At 46.9% G+C, this 17,692-nt stretch overlaps 1 protein-coding gene across 1 annotated transcript in view; it reads right to left on the bottom strand.

Annotated features, from left to right (window-relative positions):
* GABRA5 (gamma-aminobutyric acid type A receptor subunit alpha5) overlaps positions 1-16,899 on the bottom strand; it is a 53,933-nt gene extending 37,034 nt beyond the window's left edge. Inside the window, exons 1-5 of the mRNA XM_040968787.1 lie at positions 16,844-16,899; positions 14,666-14,832; positions 3,429-3,550; positions 1,297-1,364; positions 992-1,212 (exon numbers count right to left, since the gene is read on the bottom strand). Of these exons, the coding sequence (XP_040824721.1) occupies positions 992-1,212; positions 1,297-1,364; positions 3,429-3,550; positions 14,666-14,832; positions 16,844-16,861 (596 nt within the window). The 5' untranslated portion in view covers positions 16,862-16,899. The remainder of the gene's footprint in view (positions 1-991; positions 1,213-1,296; positions 1,365-3,428; positions 3,551-14,665; positions 14,833-16,843) is intronic.
* Between the last annotated feature and the right edge of the window lie 793 nt (positions 16,900-17,692).

The following is a 17,692-nucleotide window of genomic DNA, read 5'->3' as shown; positions in this document are numbered from 1 at the left end:
CCCTCGCCCCTGGTGGCTCTCCCAGCACCGTCCAGGACCCGAGGCCCTGTCTGCACGCCTGCCTGCTGCCGCCCGGCCGACGCTGCCGTGGCTTGTCCCTTTCCTATAAGGATGAATCCAAAGGACTTTGTCCCCAGCCTGGAACTGTGTACATTTCTCTGCTTTTCTGTGCTCCTTTGCACAAAGCCACTGACCCAGGACACTGTTACTCCCAACCCAGAAACACGTCCATGAACGCACGGCTCAAACTGTGTTGAATATTAACGTAAGGAAAGGCAAAGTGTGCGGAACAGAAGTAAATGCCCAGGTGTGTGCTACAGGTGCACTGAGCAGAGCTCCTCAACCGGTCGTTAGCAAATGTGTCCAAATGCTCCCCTGCATACATGTGAGGGAACACAGGCCCCCACAGGACTGCCAGGGCCATCTTCCGTTCTGATCGCTTCCGGAACAAAGTCTACGGTGGAAAACTATCAAGATAGACACACCTATATAAATAATTACAGAATGCCTACATAAATATGTGTGTTTCATTTAAAAAATATTTTTCTAAGTCTATTTGGGTCCACCAGGAAACTCTGAAAAGCTCTAAAAGTGTCTGGCCAATTACTGATTTACTCAAGGACAAGGACTAATTCAGAATCCAAAAGAATGGACTGTGATCAGCTTCAGTTGAGCAAAGACTACACTGCTAGCCTCCGCCCTGGAATGCAATCCAGGCAACCCAGAGCAACGGGCCTGGGAAACGAAAACGTCGCAGAACTCAGAGTCTCCTCTCAGGCCTGAATAAAATTTGCAGCAGATAAATTTGTCCCTTCGCACACGATCTGAGTGTCTGTTTCAATGATCCCTTTGGGCTTGACCCAGATGGGCAAGTGTAAGGACGACCATGGACCTCTTAGCAGCCCAGGGAGAGAAGGCCCATGCGGCCCACCCAAGTCCTCGGGAGCCTGAGGCTGCAGCGCCCGCCCCGCGCGCCCCCGCGCCCGCTCACCGCATCGTGTACAGCAGCGTGCCGTCGTCCTCCAGCCGCAGCAGCTTGTTCGGCGTGGTCATGTTGTGCGCAATGGACTTCTTCCCGTTGTGGAAGAACGTGTCTGGCGTCCAGATTTTGCTGGCAAGGAGGTTGTTGAGTGGGAGGCGCTGCATGGGCCCCTTAAACCGAAGCCTTTCATCCTTCCAGCTTTGGCGGAAAAACACGTCGATGGTGTATTCCTAACGAGAGATGGCAAGCTGGTGAGGCCCGGGTGGAAGCCCCGAGGGCGGCGCGTATTCAGGAGATTCCGCCCCACACCTTACCATTTCGGTATCCGACACCGGGCCAAAGCTGGTGACGTAGATGTCGGTCCTCACCTGCGTGATCCGCTCTGCAACACAAACACACACACACACACAGGTTGTTCAGTGTGCATCGACTGTGCACGCGCCACCAGCACGCATTTATGCTCTCGGCCGGTCACCAGTCTCGGTGACCAGTCATTTGCAACCCGGAAGCTTTTATAACACACATGTCTGGTGCCCATAAGGAACTTACATATGTCAAAAGAAACTGCAATACGAAAGAAAAACAAAACAGGTGCCTTGGATTTCCCCGTGGTTCTGGCCAGGAGGGTAGGAGCTCTGAGTAGCCAGGGACTGAGAGCTGGCCAAGGGACCTTGCGCAACGTGCCAACACCTGAGCTCTGTCCTTTGCAGGCCTGCGACAGTGATGCCAGCCGCTCTCCTGCCAACTCCATACTCCCAATGAACATGGCTTCTCCAATCAAAATTGGAGGCACAGGTGTGGGGGGCTGTGGGGCGCTGGGGAAAGCATGAAGGGGCCAGGACCTGCGCTGCACCTTGACACCGGGATAGCTCTTTGTTAGTCATTCCTAAAATGGGATATGGGGGGCGGCTACTGTTCTAGGTAAAATCGGTGAAGATCTGTACGTTGATAAAAGTAGCTGATACTGGGAGGGTCACCCCGGGCTCTGTCACCCTCTGTGTGGTGAGCAAGAGCCACATTCAGAGCTCAGCTGGCACAGTTCTTTCCCAGAACCACACTGCCTGGTGATGACTGCATGGTGAGCCTTTCCACGTGTCTGTTACAGGTGCCTGTACGCAGCCTGGCTGTGTCTGTTGACCCACGGCCTTCTGAATCGTGGGCTCTGCTCATCTTTCTACTCTGTGACGTGGGCAAGCCAGAGAATACAGCAAAACACGCAAGCACGAGGCAGCGGCCTGCTAAATGGGTTTACCCGCCGCCTGTGCCCAAAGGGGCCCTCTGCTGGACGTGGAGGCCTGGGCACACCGTTCAGAAGGTGCTGTGGAGGAGTCCGTGTGGATTTTTCTTAGCAGAGATGCATAAAATGGCAATTTGTGCTGTAAGGGAATCTGTTAATAGTAGAAAGACTAGAATGGAGTAAAACATCTCAGAATATATTCCCCTGAGGTTCTCTCCACTTAGTGAAGCAACTTCAAGGGCACCACACATAAACATCACACACCCGGAGCTGCAGATCCTTCTCGGTGCGAAACAACACCATGCTTGTTGTGCCTTGGAAACCCAATCTATTATCACCTTCTTTTGGCAGCTTTCATTGAGTCAGAGCACATTACCTCCCCCACTTATCTGATGTTGCACTTTCACTAAACACTCATAGTGTGTGTTTAATGAACTACAGCTTGAAATGGTTGCATAGAAAATTCCAGAAATAAAAAAATAAAAAAAATCATACTTCAAATCACTTTTGGTACAGTAAATTTTTAGCTATTCTGTTATTGCTGTTGATCTCTTGCTGTGTTTAATTTGTAAATTAAACTTCATCATCTGCATGATTAATAGGAAAAATATAATGCATATAGGATTCAGTGCTATCCCTGGTTTCAGACGTCTGGTGGGAGTGTTGAAATGCATTCCCAGCAGACAAGGGGAGACCACTGTGAATACTATGGCGATGATCACAGCCAAAAATCAAGTTTGAAATGTCTGTGGATGTAAAGAAAAATTGCAGTGAAGAGAGGGTTTTGCCAAAAGACTCGCATAGCATGTATGTCTGAGGTTGGTCTCTTACTATTTGTTAACATGAGAGAATCTCGGTTTTCAGAATATCCTAAGGTAACCAGAATGGATGTTAAAAAGGAAGTTTTCAGGGACATTGTGACCTAGGACCTAGGACGCCTGTGACCTAGGACGCCTGTGACCTAGGACACCTGTGACCTAGGACGCCTGTGACCTAGGACGCCTGTGACCTAGGACATCTGTCCTAGGTTCTTGCATCTGGAAATGATAAAGAGAGGATGCAGGATTTCCGGCGAGAGCAGAGCAAGGATGAACTGAAACTCCTGGTAGACCAGCACTTTTGAGGATTGTTCACATCACTTTGAACATGAGCTTGAAACTCGGCTTCAAGCTTTCTGAGTTCTTGTCAACCACAGCCCGGGACACTCACCTCCCAGACCAGGCCGCAGTCTGTTGTCATAGCCATCCAAAAGTCCATCCAGGATTCTCGTAAATATCGTGATATTGTCATTAGTCTCATCTTTCACAGAACTAGTTGGCATTTGTGAAAAGCTTTTCAAGAGAAAAACCAAAAGAAAAGGTTAAAGCTTCTGTTATTGCTTACACATTCTTCTCAAGATACGGAAACCAGGAAATCCTGAGACAGGATCTCTCAGGCTGCTTGCATCAATTGTTCTGACTGATAAATTCTAGTTCTTGACTAGATTGGCTTGAATGAGTCATTAGCAATGGCATGGGGTTTGGAGTGGGTTACTGAAAACATTAAGCCCAAGCTGAAAGACATGGTTGGCAAGCCCAAATTTGAATGCTTTCTTCATGACATTGGCAGTATTATTCTTGTAAATCATATAGCATGGTTATGGTGTGTAGTGACAGAAATAATTTGGCCTGTGACATCTCTTTGAGATTCAACACTATTTGCCACAGTCAGTTGATGGCAACAACCAGTACTATTTGGCATGGTCAGTTGATGCCATTTTTTGTGTGACCCAACATGTCATATTCATAATTAAGCTCAAGAAGAGTGGACTGAACCTTCAGGGGAAAAAAAAACCTCAGCATATCCTTGGTTTATCCAATAGAGTGAGTTTATCTGGACTCCAGATGTACATAGAAATGGAGCAGACGAGAAGATCTGGACAAACTCAAGTTAGTTGTGGTGGAAGGAATTCCCCAAGACCAGAAGATAATGTTTTGTCTGAAAATCATGGACCGCACTGCAGTTTCTATAGCTCCTTTCAAGAGTGGAAATAGCAGGTCATTTGGGGTGACTGGGCACTTGACCAGAAATTTGGCTTGGCTTCAAAGACCCGTGTTAAACTCAGCAGGCAGAAAGCCAGGTTAGGCTCCCTGGCTTAGTTAGTGCCTTGACACCTGGGGAGGGGGCATGTGATGCTCGGTACTTCCCTGCAACACTTGGCTCCCTCTCATGAAAAGGCTGCGATCAGAGCCACCATCCAGGCAGTATGAGGGCAGACTGTCTGTGCACCAGCTCTACTCAGTTCTTAAAGATCCGTCATCTTCATCGATTGCATGTAAGCAGATCAATTCTCTGCTAGCTCGAAAGCTGTTCCCATATGAGAAAGCATAACACTCTTTGGATCTGATTTTGAGATCAATGTGAAAATGCACATATTTGAAGACCTAACAAGCTAGAACTCAGTGCTGTGAGAATGAAACCAACTGACACATAAGGATTTTACCCAGGAACTTAGTCATTAAAAATATTAAACTTCCCCTTTCCAATTTCAGAAAACTAAAACCCTAAACTTTGAATAGCTAAGATCAGGATGGCTCATCTTGAAGTCTTCTTTCGGGTTTGTGTAAGTTGTCACAGTTTGTGCTTGCCCAGTTGTATAACTGCTGACCACACCAACCTGGCCTCCCAGCTGACTTTTCACAACATGTTGAGTTCTCAATTTTAGTCTGTATCCAACTGCTCGTTTCTTGAAAGGTCCTCTCTGTCTCTTTGACTTACAAATTGAGATGATAGCATACACACTTGTCAAAATGCATCATTCAGTGTTTCATGATAATTTTCTCTAGACCATTCCATTATCCACTTGGGAAGTGTTGTTAGATCACCCTGGCTCTGGGAAACCCTGGCCTGAGCAGACAGATTTGTGTATATTATTGGCAATTTTGTACACTGCAGTGACAGCGATGTTGCTGTGATCGCAATGTGCTCTGGCTACTCCTGCCTGTAGAAACATAGGCATGCTTCTCCCTCCACTTCAAGAAAACACCAGCCCACTTGATTCTGAACCCCACCTTACAAATACCCAATACACTTCTGACAGCAATGGATTGGATATGATACTGAAGAATTCCAGAGCTCAGCTTCCACCTCTTGGCTAAAGAGAACAAGTGGAAGTGCTTAAATACATCTACATGCATTTATACATAATTATATTTTTCTTGGAGGAATTTTAATATGTTCCCCATCCTGTCATAAGTATCCTCTACATGTGCCTTTGGGTCTTCGTATAACACAGACCATGGCTGGGGATTTGCAGCATTTTCTCTGCAGGCAGGCACTATCAGGGAGCAAACAGACCCGAAACAATCCCCGAATATGTCTCTTGGAATAAGAGCAGGGTTATTCTCGTGAACAACCGGGAAGCGCTCGAAAGTCAATGCATCATTCTGAAAAATGGTATCATCCTGCAGGACATGATAATGGAACACACCAATTTCAACACCCCTGAGAACGAGATCTTTGTGTTATCACAGAATACAAATACTGCACTGGCTCAGCTGCTGGCACGGTGGCTTCCTCTAAGAGGAGTTTGCCGTGACTGGAGTACATGCTCGTGTGTCTGCCAAACTTACAGGACTGTTTCTAAGATAAAGAATAGCTTCAGCTTGCTTGGTTCCACTGAAAGCATTTGAAACAAGAAATAACACAGGAATACTAGGTTATACCTTCATGAGCAATGATGTGTACAGTGTGAGCCGTAAGACTTGCAGGTGGGAATACAAGACACCCTTATCTCACTGAACAGTCCCTATCTTCAGGCTCAGCAGGCAAGCTAGGGCTCACTGCCATCCTGGTTCAGTTGATTCTGTCCCTAGGGAGCACAAAGATCTCTGCTCACCCTTAGGTCTGCTGTGGGTGTGCTGCTCTCAATGACGAATCAAAGGCTCTGCTGCTTGGGGAGTAGATTCTTACGAGCAGAGACTGACAGTAGCCTTAGACATAATGGAAATATCTAAAGGACTCTGGCGAGTTACCCTTCGGTTTTAGTAGACGGTTAAGTCAATAGGTTTTCTCAAAATATGAGCCATTTTCTTTAAAGTATATTCTCTACAAAAAAGCACATCACTCATGCTCTAGGTCATGAGTTGAACATTTTCAGATTATTTCTCTTCCAGAGAAGGGATAATAAAGAAAACGTAGTCACTCCTCTAATTCACAAAGGATTGATTCCAGAAATCCCAAGAGCCTTAAATCCAAAGATGCTACAGCCCCTGGATAGTGTTTTTTGATAACCTCTGTGCACACTCATGCATACTTTAATTCCCGCTCAGTGACCTACAGCGCCTAATACATGTAATGCAAATACTACATAAATGGTGGGTATTATCTGGGGACTAACGATAAAGAAAACAATCCGTACACATTCAGCACAAACCAAAGTCTCAGGACTTTTGAGCTACATGGATATGGAATTTGCATAGCTGAGTATTTACATTGTATTAGACATAGTAAGTGATCTTGAGATGAATTATAATGCACAGGGGGAAATGCGTAGTTTATAATGCAAATATTTTGCCATTTTATCTAAGCGACTTCTCTGTCCAAGGATTTGGACATCATTGAGGTTCCTGGAACAAGTTCTCTGTGGCTGGCGTGGGATAAAACACTTTCAAAGAAGGAATAAGCAAAGAATTGTATTTTCAGTAAGAAAGTCTCCTCTTTGACAAAGTTTAAGGGATTTTATTCCCAAATATGTTTATCTACCTACTGATTAGGATTAAAATCTCTAACGTCATAGATTCCATCTTTGAAGAAACTCCAATCTAGCAAATGTTTCCAGATGATGTTTCCTTATTTTAGCTTTTTTAATGAGCCTAGGTCATTGTTTTGAGCGTTGCTGTGCCACAAGTGGTGCTAGCAAAGGGAGGAGAGTGTGTGCTGTATTTCTTCCCGATGTTATTTCTGATTCTATTGACAATGATTTCTGACGTACATAAACAGGATGGGAAATGGCAACTGCAGGCACATTTTAGTATGAATTGTACCACATTGGCTTTAAACTGCAATCCACTCTACAAAGTGACATTCCTTCCCCAGTAGTTAATTCTGAGAAAACTCTCTTCACTTTGTTTCTTTGAGGTCATTACATAATTACTTCTAAATGGTCCTATGCTGTGATGTTCTTCTCAAATATGCATTCCACAACATACGTGGTCTTCCAAGTTTCTAAGTGAGTTTTCCCCCAACTTCTTATATTAATATGCATTTTATGGGCCTAAAGACTTGTGCTGTGAAATATTATTTCAGGACTCTCAGAGCTTCCCCTTCCAATGGGACTCACATTATAGACCCTTCTGGGGCCTGGCGTGATGGCCTAGCAGCTAAAGTCCTTGCCTTGCACATATGGGATCCTATATGGGCACCAGTTCTAATCCTGGCAGCCCTGCTTCCCATCCAGCTCCCTGGCTTGTGGCCTGGGAAAGCAGTAAATGATGGCCCAAATCCTTGGGACCCTGCACCCACGTGAGAGACCTGCAAGAAGCTCTGAGCTCCTAGCTTTGGACTGGCTCAGCTCTGACTGTTGTGGCCACTTGGGGAGTGAATCAATGGACGGAAAATCTTCTCTCTCCTCCTCTCTGTATATCTGACTTTCCAGTAAAAAGAAATAAGTCTTTAAAAAAAAAAAAAGACCCTTCTGACTCTTACCCTCAACTCTTTAAATTGTGACCAAGTCCATCCTCGCTCATATGCCTCCCTTTTTATCCTTAACACTGTTGATCACTACAGAATCCTACTGTAAAGCTACATGTGAAGTCCCATGTCCCCATAGCTCTGGCACCTGTCATCCCTTCCAGCCCATCCCTTCAGTCAACCCTGTCCCTCTCAACTACACTGGTGATGATGCCATGTATGTACCATGCCTGCCTTTTCCGTCAACAAGCACCATCTGCTGCAATAACACTGGTCTTAAGAAGTCTCACCTGCTTCATAGTCTCCCGCAGTTGTTGAATTAGGCCCTGTCCCTCCTCTCGGCTAGCCTCTTCAGCAGGCTTGTCTATAAGAGAAATCGCTGCTGCTACTCCCTCTTCTCCCAGTCATTGCTGTCGTGCTCCTGTATCCCAAGGAAATTCTGGAGACTAGGGGTAAATGTTGCCTTGACAAACTCAAAGAACAAGTCCCTGTGTTCACCTTAGTGCACCTCCCAGTCCCTTCTGCCTCTTTCTAAAGTGTTTTCTCCATTGACACAGAGCATTTTATCCTCTTCACTTGGTGTTTCTTTGTTCACCCCATCCTTACCTTGTTACTCTTCGAACAACAGAATGTCCCAGGGCACATCTAAGGGCTCTTTCTATACTTCATTTCTAACTGATCTTATCCAGCCCCTCACCCTTGGGAGAATCCCACATCCATGCTTCCAGCCCAGCTGTCCTCTGTCCTCAAATCCCAGTCCTACCAGGTCCTACCTAGCATCCCACTTGGATCTCTAACAGAGAATTCATAGAGCTCAATACATCCGTGACTCCACTTGAGTGTCTTCCACTGTTTTCATCGCCTGAATGATAAGCAACGTCACAACATCAGGCCAGGGGAAATTACTTTTTACTCTTCCTTCCATTCATCAGCAAATCACACTGGCCAAATAGTCCTTCCTCTAACGTTATTAAAATGACTTTCTAACTGCCACCATTACTTCTTCCCCTATTCTCTTCTCACTCACATATGTCATGCTTTCTGTTTACTCAGCAGCTAGACTGAGCTTTAACATTAATCATATCACTGACACATTTAAATTGATTCATGTTTTGATCCCCTTTGGCATTCAAAATAAAGTTGGCTTCTCTTCCTGATGCTGCCCAGTGTGGTGCGTAAGTTCCCTGGCAGTTTCATCTTTACACTGCCTCTTCCTCTCTGATTAAAACCTACTGATTTCCCTCTTTCTCACACTGACTCCCTCCCTATTCCTAACACAACCAGCACGGCCCTGCTGCAGTGCTCCCATGGTTCCCATCCTCCCTGCATCTCGCCCTATGGAACTAGCAAACTTCAGAGGTCTGCTGGTTACAACACCCAGAAGGATGCTGAGCACTTCATAATATTTCCCATGCCCATATTCATACTATTTCCTTGTCGTTTAAGCATTTAGTATGGATTCAACAATGGATCCTTCACAACAGCCCTGTGGCATAGGCTCCTCTAGCATTCCCATGTTGAGACTTAAAAACTCAACTTCACAGTCAGGTTAAGTAACTTCTGATGTCATGGAGTGTGTGCAGCAGCAAAGATCAGAGCCTGGCAGTCAGACTGTCCTCTGTCAAAGTTGGCAATGCTATCTGAAATATCTCCCAGGGATCCTGAAATAGGGAACAAAAAGACTGGAGAGCGATGGTCCAGTGATCTTTTTTTTTTCCACTGAAACTAAAAATTAACGTCTTGTGTCATCTGAAATTAAAATAAATTGTTCAATAACTACAGATGAAATAGGTTTTCCAACGGACTGCTAAGGTTTATTTTTCAACACATGTTATTTTTTCCTGGTATGTGATGCTTTGGAATTTCAAAAATCTCTATTTGTGTTGAGTTTTCTTTGCATTGCAATAAACTCACTATTTTTGCAATAATTTTGTCTGAGGTCCAGGTGAGGATATTTTCTGCTTCCTAGTTACCTTTGCATGGAGTCATAAATGTTAGAACATTCTGGAATGGGCTTTACAGTGGAGAATGTTAGTCCCGTCCAACAACCCACGGGTGGACTCTTGTTCCACCTCTTCCTGGTGGTGAAACCCATAAACATTTCACAGTTCTAAAGCTTGGTCTCTCTACAGAGTCAGGATTTTGAAAGATGGAAATTAAAGAAAGACGGGATATTCATGCAGATAATTCCGATTCTGACCACCAGAGTTGTAATAATGGGCCCTCTTCCTGCTTTCGGTTTTTCTTACTTTTCTCTGATATTATATACCAATCAAAATACGTATCTTATGCAATTGAACTTTTGTAAAAATCTGAAAGCCCACATTCTCTTTCTCCCATGAACAGAGCCGGTGACTCATCTGATTGCCAGCCACCGTGAACAGAGAGCTGTACTTGCTGACTGTCCTACTAAGCTTTGCGGGCTGCCTGTTGGCATGATGAACATGCTAAGAGCTCCTGTTACAGAGCACATAATCCACACAGGGAAGCGTTTTCCTTGGCAACATTTTACAAAGCTGCTGGGCGTTATCCTGTAGCCTGTGTTGGTCACCCACCCGTGTGCTGTGCACGGTGCTTTCTAACTGCCCCAGAAGACTTCCTGTAAGAACTACTGCTCCTGTCCTGTTAACTGCATCAGTGGTGCTTTTGCATGTATTCATAATTGTTGCCAGGACTGTTTATCCTGAGCCCTGTGAACTTGCAGCTACAAGGCAGGATGAGTTTGTCATCTGCAGATTCACAAGAAAGAATTTTCCATTTAAAAAGCCATGGTGAGTGTCTGCATGATTCAGAAAGATCTTTTGCTCTAGTTAAAAGATGCCAACTGTCCTTGAGCCAGTGTTTAAAAAGGCCCATCATGAAACCAGAGGCCCAGGTGGGCATACTCACTCATGCAAAGAGTAACTGCACTTGTTCCTACAGGAACCTGCTTTGAATAGACAAGTATATTTTTCAATTGTTACAATGTAATTGAGAGATACAGAGAGGGGAGTGGGAAAGCTTCCATCTACTGCCTTTCTCTCCAAACACCCCCAATAACCATGGCTGGGTCAAGAGTGAAGCTAGCAGCCAGAAGCTTCATTCAGATCTCTCATATTGGTGGCTGGAACCACCGATATCCCTGCACCACCATCACTTCCTCCTAGGTCTGTGTTAGGAGAAGTTGGACGGAGGACCCAGGGGGCAGATACCAAAGCCCACCGCCCTAACAGGCAAGAATGTCATTCTCTGATGACAAAACATTATGTTCCAAAGTCTATGTCAAAGCAACTCTCACAAAATCAAATTCTAAGACATTTTTTCTCTTTCAATAGATAAAGCACTAACATATGTTCAGTATGACAATCAACTTTCTATTATAATTATCACTGGTCTATCAATTGTGATAAAGTACAATTTCTCCAATGCCACTACATTAATTTCAATTTAGACTTAAGATTATGTGTCTTGACATTACAGTCCTTCTAACTTTTATTTTTGTGTTAGTTTCCCAATCTCATTAAAGTACTGATAATGCTTTAAATAATTCCATTGTGCAACCACGCCACAGCGGAAGGCTGTCAGATACAGTCTCTGACCTGTCATGCACTTCATTCATACTCTGTTCTATAATTTAAAACCAATAGAAGAATTATCAAAACTATCAAAAATGAGCTGTCTGAAACTCCAATCACATTTAGAATAGAACTTGGGGAAGCCATAATAATTATATGTTGTTAAAGCAATTTCATACTAATTATTTTGTGATATGAAACAGATTTGTCACAATTCTACACATTTTCACTTCAAAATCTACACATTGCAAAACAAACAAACCAACAAACCCTCACCTCATTCTTGATCTTTCTTCTCCCTTGCCAGATCTCCTATACGCCTCCTTACCCTCGCAGGTGTGACTTCTTGCATGTGTCTCCAAGCCTCAGCACTGCTCTTGTCCCAGAGTCACATGCAGATTAAGGGTCTTTGTGTCTCCCCTTTTTGCTTGTAATGATCAGATAAATTCTTTCGGGTCAAAAACAGAGCTGACTCAAACTCCTTTCTTGCTCTAATCTCAGAATACAGAAAATTCTCCCAACTTGAAGCAAAGAATACTTTTCAGAATATTTCACCCATCCTCCCTTGATAGCTTTGACTGCAAACTACACAGCACAGAAAACGTGTCAAGTGAGGGGGCTCAGGACTCACATGGCAGACAGAAACACATATGAGGACGGCGGAGCGAGGAATGCCAGCAGGTAGTGGTTTTGAAAACTTTCTAACTGGGAGATGCGGCTACAGAGGCTGAATTTACAGGGCTGCTCTCGAGATGAGTGACCCACAGTCAAGAATGGTATGAAACGTTCTTTGGCATCTGACAAATTGGTCTTAAGCACACTTAGGTAACATGTGAGTGAGAGAAACCACGTATAAGAAGAGAGATGAATTGGGAATGCTGTCTCTCATGCGTTTTGCGACTGTTTAAAAAGGTGCACTGCTGGATAGATTGTGTGAAACATGCTCCCTGAAAGCAGCTAACACGCGAGTCAACAGTTAAAAACACCCAGAAGATCTGATGTAAAATTCCACTTATGGGAGTATTTTCCAATAGAAATGACCTGGATTGCTTAAAAAAGTTGCAAGCTAAATATGTTTGTAACCAGGAAATTCACAAAAACAAAACCAGAACCATTTTACACACCCAAAATTCAGACAGTAGCTAACAGCCAGGGGTTTGTACATTGCAATGATATTTATCCATTTTGAAATCACACATTTTAAAGGGTTTGTAATAGCAAAGTCTTAGATATGAGAAAGCACAGGACAAAATGGAGTGCCCAGAATGAGTCAAACTACTTAAAAATATGTGCGGAAAGGAGTGAAGTCAGTCCATCATGATGACAAGCAAACTTGTCTCTATATGGTGGATTTTGCTTTATATACAGTATACTTTATGTATCTCACAGAATAGCCACAGTTGATAGATACTATTTTATGATGGATAACAATCTTACATCTAAACAGTTTAAAAATTCAGCAGTCCATTTTCTAGGAAGATTAAAGGTAATTCTATCACACACTATTAGCATCCAGAAGCTAATAGTTACCACTCTAATTTGAAGATAGTCTCAGAGCTACAAAATTAGACAAGAAATACAGTGTTTTGGCTTTTCATGGTTAAAACCATTGCTCTCACTACCTCCTATTTCAGACCTGCAATGATCAGAGACTGTGACCATTCCATGTCCATTCGATGTAGTTGCGATGTTTTGACCAAAATATTATAAGCCAATATGTATTCTCAATCCCAGCACATTCCTCACCTGCAACCTACTAAATGAATCTATTACCAAAACTGTAATGCATCCCCTTGCAAATATGAACATACAGTGCGCTCTCAATCACAAACACACTTTCCACTCAGAGCACACCATGAGTGTCATGGTTAAAGGGATTTCACATCTGGAGAAAACTTGGAAAGGAAAACTTCCATTTGATAGATAAGACAGAGCAATGGTCTGGAAGAAGAGTTATCCATGTGAAGCAAGAAGAACATCCAACACTCTGCTAAGGACTCAGGGTGGCTCATGGGACTGTGACATTCGTATGTTCCCATTATTCTGGATGGAGTGTGCAGGCATGTTTGGCATGTGTTGGGAAGAAATGGGCACGGTCCTAAGCTCAACTCTACTCAACAGGGTCCCATCTGGGGGCTCAGGTCTGCGCCTGCGTTGACCTGGACAACAATGTCAGTCAGGACTGCCATCGATGGCTACAGCACATGGGAATGTCTCAAGGTCCCTTCCTCTTACGCCCTCCCTCTCTTCTCATCTCTCTTTGCTTGGATCTGGGAGGGCTAAGAGAGCAGAAACTGTCCAGAGAATTTACAGAAACTGTCCTAGCCCTGGAGGACTCCCTGCCCTCTCCTTGCAGACAGAAGTGGTCTTGGCAGGCTGTGGTGGGGCAGCTGTATATTTCCAATCCCTGGATGACATACAAAGGAGAGGGCTCTGGGTTACCTCTGTGACCCAGGAGACTTTTGTCCCGAGTTCAATGTCATGATCAGACTCCATCAACTTAAAGTTGTGATCATCTTGGTTAATTCAAATAATGGTAGGGCAGAGGTGGGGACAAGGGGAGCAGAAACATCCACCTCATAAGAACATTCATCCACAATGTTGATTATCCCTAGTCTAATGGCAAGAGGTTAGAATGGGTACACAATGCCCAAGACCAGGGTAAAAGCAGCTATTGGAGATGGTAACACTGAACCTCGGGACTGCCTTCACGCCAGGCAGTTCAAGATCTTTGCATGTGTTTTTAGACGGCCAGAGTTCCAGGCTGTTGGCTCAGACCAGAACTGTTCTGGATCTTTTTCAACACCACGTAGCTCAGGGTTAGGCTCCAAGACAACTCAATTGCATAATGAAACAAAAAAAGGTCAGTCAAAATGTTGCACACTGACTTGTCTAACAAGCAGTGACTATCCTTTATGCTCATGAACTTATGAATCTTGCTTTAACCCAAGCAGGAGGAGACACAGCTCAAATGGAAACCATCTTTGGCTTCCATTTCAGAAAAATAGAACGTGCCTCTTTTCTGTGACTCACTTCAGACACATCACAGCGGAAATCATCACGCTGAGGAAGAAAACGTGGATTAGGGCAAGGACCATTTACTGATAGCCAACTAAAGGGCACAGCCTGCCAAGGCGGCAGGTGAGGCTTTGCTGCATTGACCTACTCCGTTGAAAGGCACCTGTGCCCTGTACCGATAAAATCAAAGCATAGATAACTTACCCCAAGTGACTGGATAAGTTCATGGAGATACAAAAGAGAAGGAGGTTTTTGATCATGATAAAGCTAGAGAACATTCCATTGTCCATTCCCAATAAGATTAATAGTCGAAGTGGATGACTAGTTGAAGCAGAAAGAATTAACTCTGTTTCTCCAACCGGATCTCGCAGCTGAAAAGTGCACAAAGGAGAAAAAAAAGCATGTGATCATCCACAGATCTGGGTCACTAACGAACCAGATCCCACTACTGGGCAGCGCTTTACAAAGACAAGAACCCTGGCTCTCTCCCAGACCCTGGTCACAGCATGTGTTTTTTTGTGACCTTCACTGTGAAGGTGCTCAAAGAAGTTGCAGTGGGCTTAATTTTCAAGTTCACATCCTAGTGCAGAATTATTCTAATTTTCGGAGGCCTCCAGTACTCTTTCTAGCATGCCACCCATTAAGACAACGATGAAAACAAATGTTTCAAATTATCTCAGCAACTGTATTTTGCATCCTTGAAATCCACAAGTGGGATACATTTACCTTTCTGAAATATGTGCCACGCGTTCAAAGCCAGCAAGCTACTCTTTGTTCTGCAAGATGCTGGAAGTAGGTGGAAAGAGGGAGAGAAAGGTACAATTAAGAAACAAGTCTTCTACAGGATTGTGATGACAGAACTGGCTCTAAAAAAGACTTGCCACTTTGTGGGCATCCTGCTCCCATGAGGAAACAATTGAATAATCCCTGCGTTTGAGGAGGTGTCTCAGTTCTGTGCTGGGCCCTAATGAATGTACTTACAATCCAGGCAGACACCATTCCTGGGCTCAGCAACTAACCTCAAGCAAAAGACACATATTTCCCCAAATGCGCATAACGCCAATAGGTTCTCGTGGTATTAGAGACACCGAATGTGCAAAAAGGAGCATTTTCCCCTAGAAAACCCCGGCAAACTCCAGGACCGGGAAACACACAACAGGTACTTGAAAACAAAGGCCCTCCCTCTGGTACTCCTGCCAAGAAGGGCAGGATGCCAGGCGGTGGTCGCTGCGAAGAGTCCTGGGGCTGGTCGCCCAACACGGACTAGAGTCCGGGCGGCGAGCACGCGGCGCTGTATGCGGGGAAACACGAGCACTGCCTCTTCCTAGCCCTCTGCCCCAAACCACTCGACCCTCAAGGAGAGACTACGCTCCCGTGGTCTCTGGACTCGCAGGCTTGCCAGGGCCGGTGCGCTGGAGCAGGTGGGCGCGGAAGCGGCACTGCGGAGCCGCATCTCGGCCGCCCCAGCACCCGCGGCCCCCACGCGCCCGGTCCGCAGCAGCTCACCCGGCATCTCCCGCTCCCGGGCCCACCCCGGCACGCTACGGACCCTCTCAGACCTCCCCAGCACCTGCCCCGGTGCAGACAGCCAAGCGCTCAGCCTGGCAGCGCCTTCCTCCTCGGCTAGGAGCGCGCGGTGCGGCGGCTCCGAGTTCCCCCTTGCCTCGAGCAGCCCGTGCAACACCCCCGCGGGGCCCGTGCCCACCCAGCGAGCAGCCCTAGGACCCCGTGAGCCTTGGAACCCCGGATTAACAGGAACCTTCCAGGTGGGCGATTTAGCTCCTGCGACGGCGGTTGGGGGCGTCCCCCGGCATCTGAATCCTAGGGGCGGGCCCGTAGGCGCTGCGCCTGCTGCCAGGTCCAGCGAGGCTGTGCCTCCCAGGACAATCCCTGCCCTCCCTAGCCCTGTCTTCGACCCCGCAGTCGCCGGGGGAAAGTTTGCGCTCGGAGCTGCCCGTGGCGCCCCGCCTGCTACCCACCTCTCCTCCCTGGCCACGCAGCCCCGAGGGGAGGGGTGTGGGCCGATCCGAAGCCGCCCGTCCTGGCACTCCCGCCTGCGTCTTCTTACCCCACTGCCCGGGTCCGACGCGCTCGGGGCTTACCCTGCGCGCCGGCCCTGGAAGGCGAGCCGTCGGCGAGGGTGCATCCTCTCCTTCTCCGCCTGCTCTCGCTCGGCTGGCAGGCGCGGAAGGCCGGTGCGGCGTCACCGCCCCATGCTGCCAGCGCGAACTTGCCCAGTGCCCCCGGGCCGAGCGGACCGGGAGCCCCGCGCTCCCGCCGCTGCCCTGCGGCTCAGCTCGCTTCCGCGCCGCGCCCGAGGCCGCGCGCTGCCCGGCTGCGGATCCCCCCCGGCGCCCCCGGCGCACTCGCGCTCGCTCTCACCTCTCCAGAGCGCCACATGTCGTCTCCGGGTGTGCGGAGCGTCCCTCTGCAGAGGCGCTCCGGTAGAGGCCGCCAGACTCTCACCAAATGCGCCCTAGGCCCGGCGGAGCAGAGGGGGAGGGCTCCCGGGCCGCCGCTTGGCCTAGTCGGGACAGGCCACATTGCAGCTGAAGTTTGTTAGGACACGATTCAAGAGCTTAGCTGATGCCTTCCCCACCCCGACCTCAGACTTTTTAAGGCCAAGTTGAGAAGGGGCGTCACTGGAGAGCTTGAGACCCTTGCTTTCCAAAGCTCTGCTCTTGGAGGGTCGACAGAGCCCAAGGCTGCCCTGCTCCCCTCCTCTCCCCCTCCCACTCCCTATTTTCCTCAGAAAAATACCGGCTCCTGAGCATCTTTAAGGGTCCCTGGCTGGAAAACCCGACCACTCAAACACAATAGCTGCGAATGAAACTCTGTGCCTCCTTAAGCCCTCGGCCCCCAGGCCCCAGAAGGCGCTGCCTCCATGCCCTGGGGTCCAGTGGCTGGAGGTCAAGTGGAGGGGCTGGGCCCTAGTCCCTTGCCCTCTCTGGCTGGGTGCTGTTCCTGGGGGTTGTGCTGGTGTCTGTCTCAGAGGTGATGGTGCCCTGATGAAGCAAGGACCATCCCACCCTGCCCCGAACAACACCTACAGAACGCGTGCAAAAGCAACTTACCTCGTCAGCGGCTTCCTGTGAGAACCTCAGGTAAAGCCGCCTGGATTATGTTCAGGTTTACGTTATTACTCTGCGCCGCTGGTGAAACTGGCTGCATTGTTGTTGTTATTGTAGTGAAATAAGGTGGACTCCTAACTCTGCTTCAGAGCGCGTCTTC

This window comes from Ochotona curzoniae, unplaced genomic scaffold (assembly GCF_017591425.1).
Source record: "Ochotona curzoniae isolate NIBS_2020 unplaced genomic scaffold, NIBS_Ocur_1.0 scaffold_4701, whole genome shotgun sequence".
NCBI lineage: Eukaryota > Metazoa > Chordata > Mammalia > Lagomorpha > Ochotonidae > Ochotona > Ochotona curzoniae.
The sequence above is the reverse complement of the archived record's forward strand: the minus strand, read 5'-3'. Positions and strand labels throughout refer to the sequence as shown.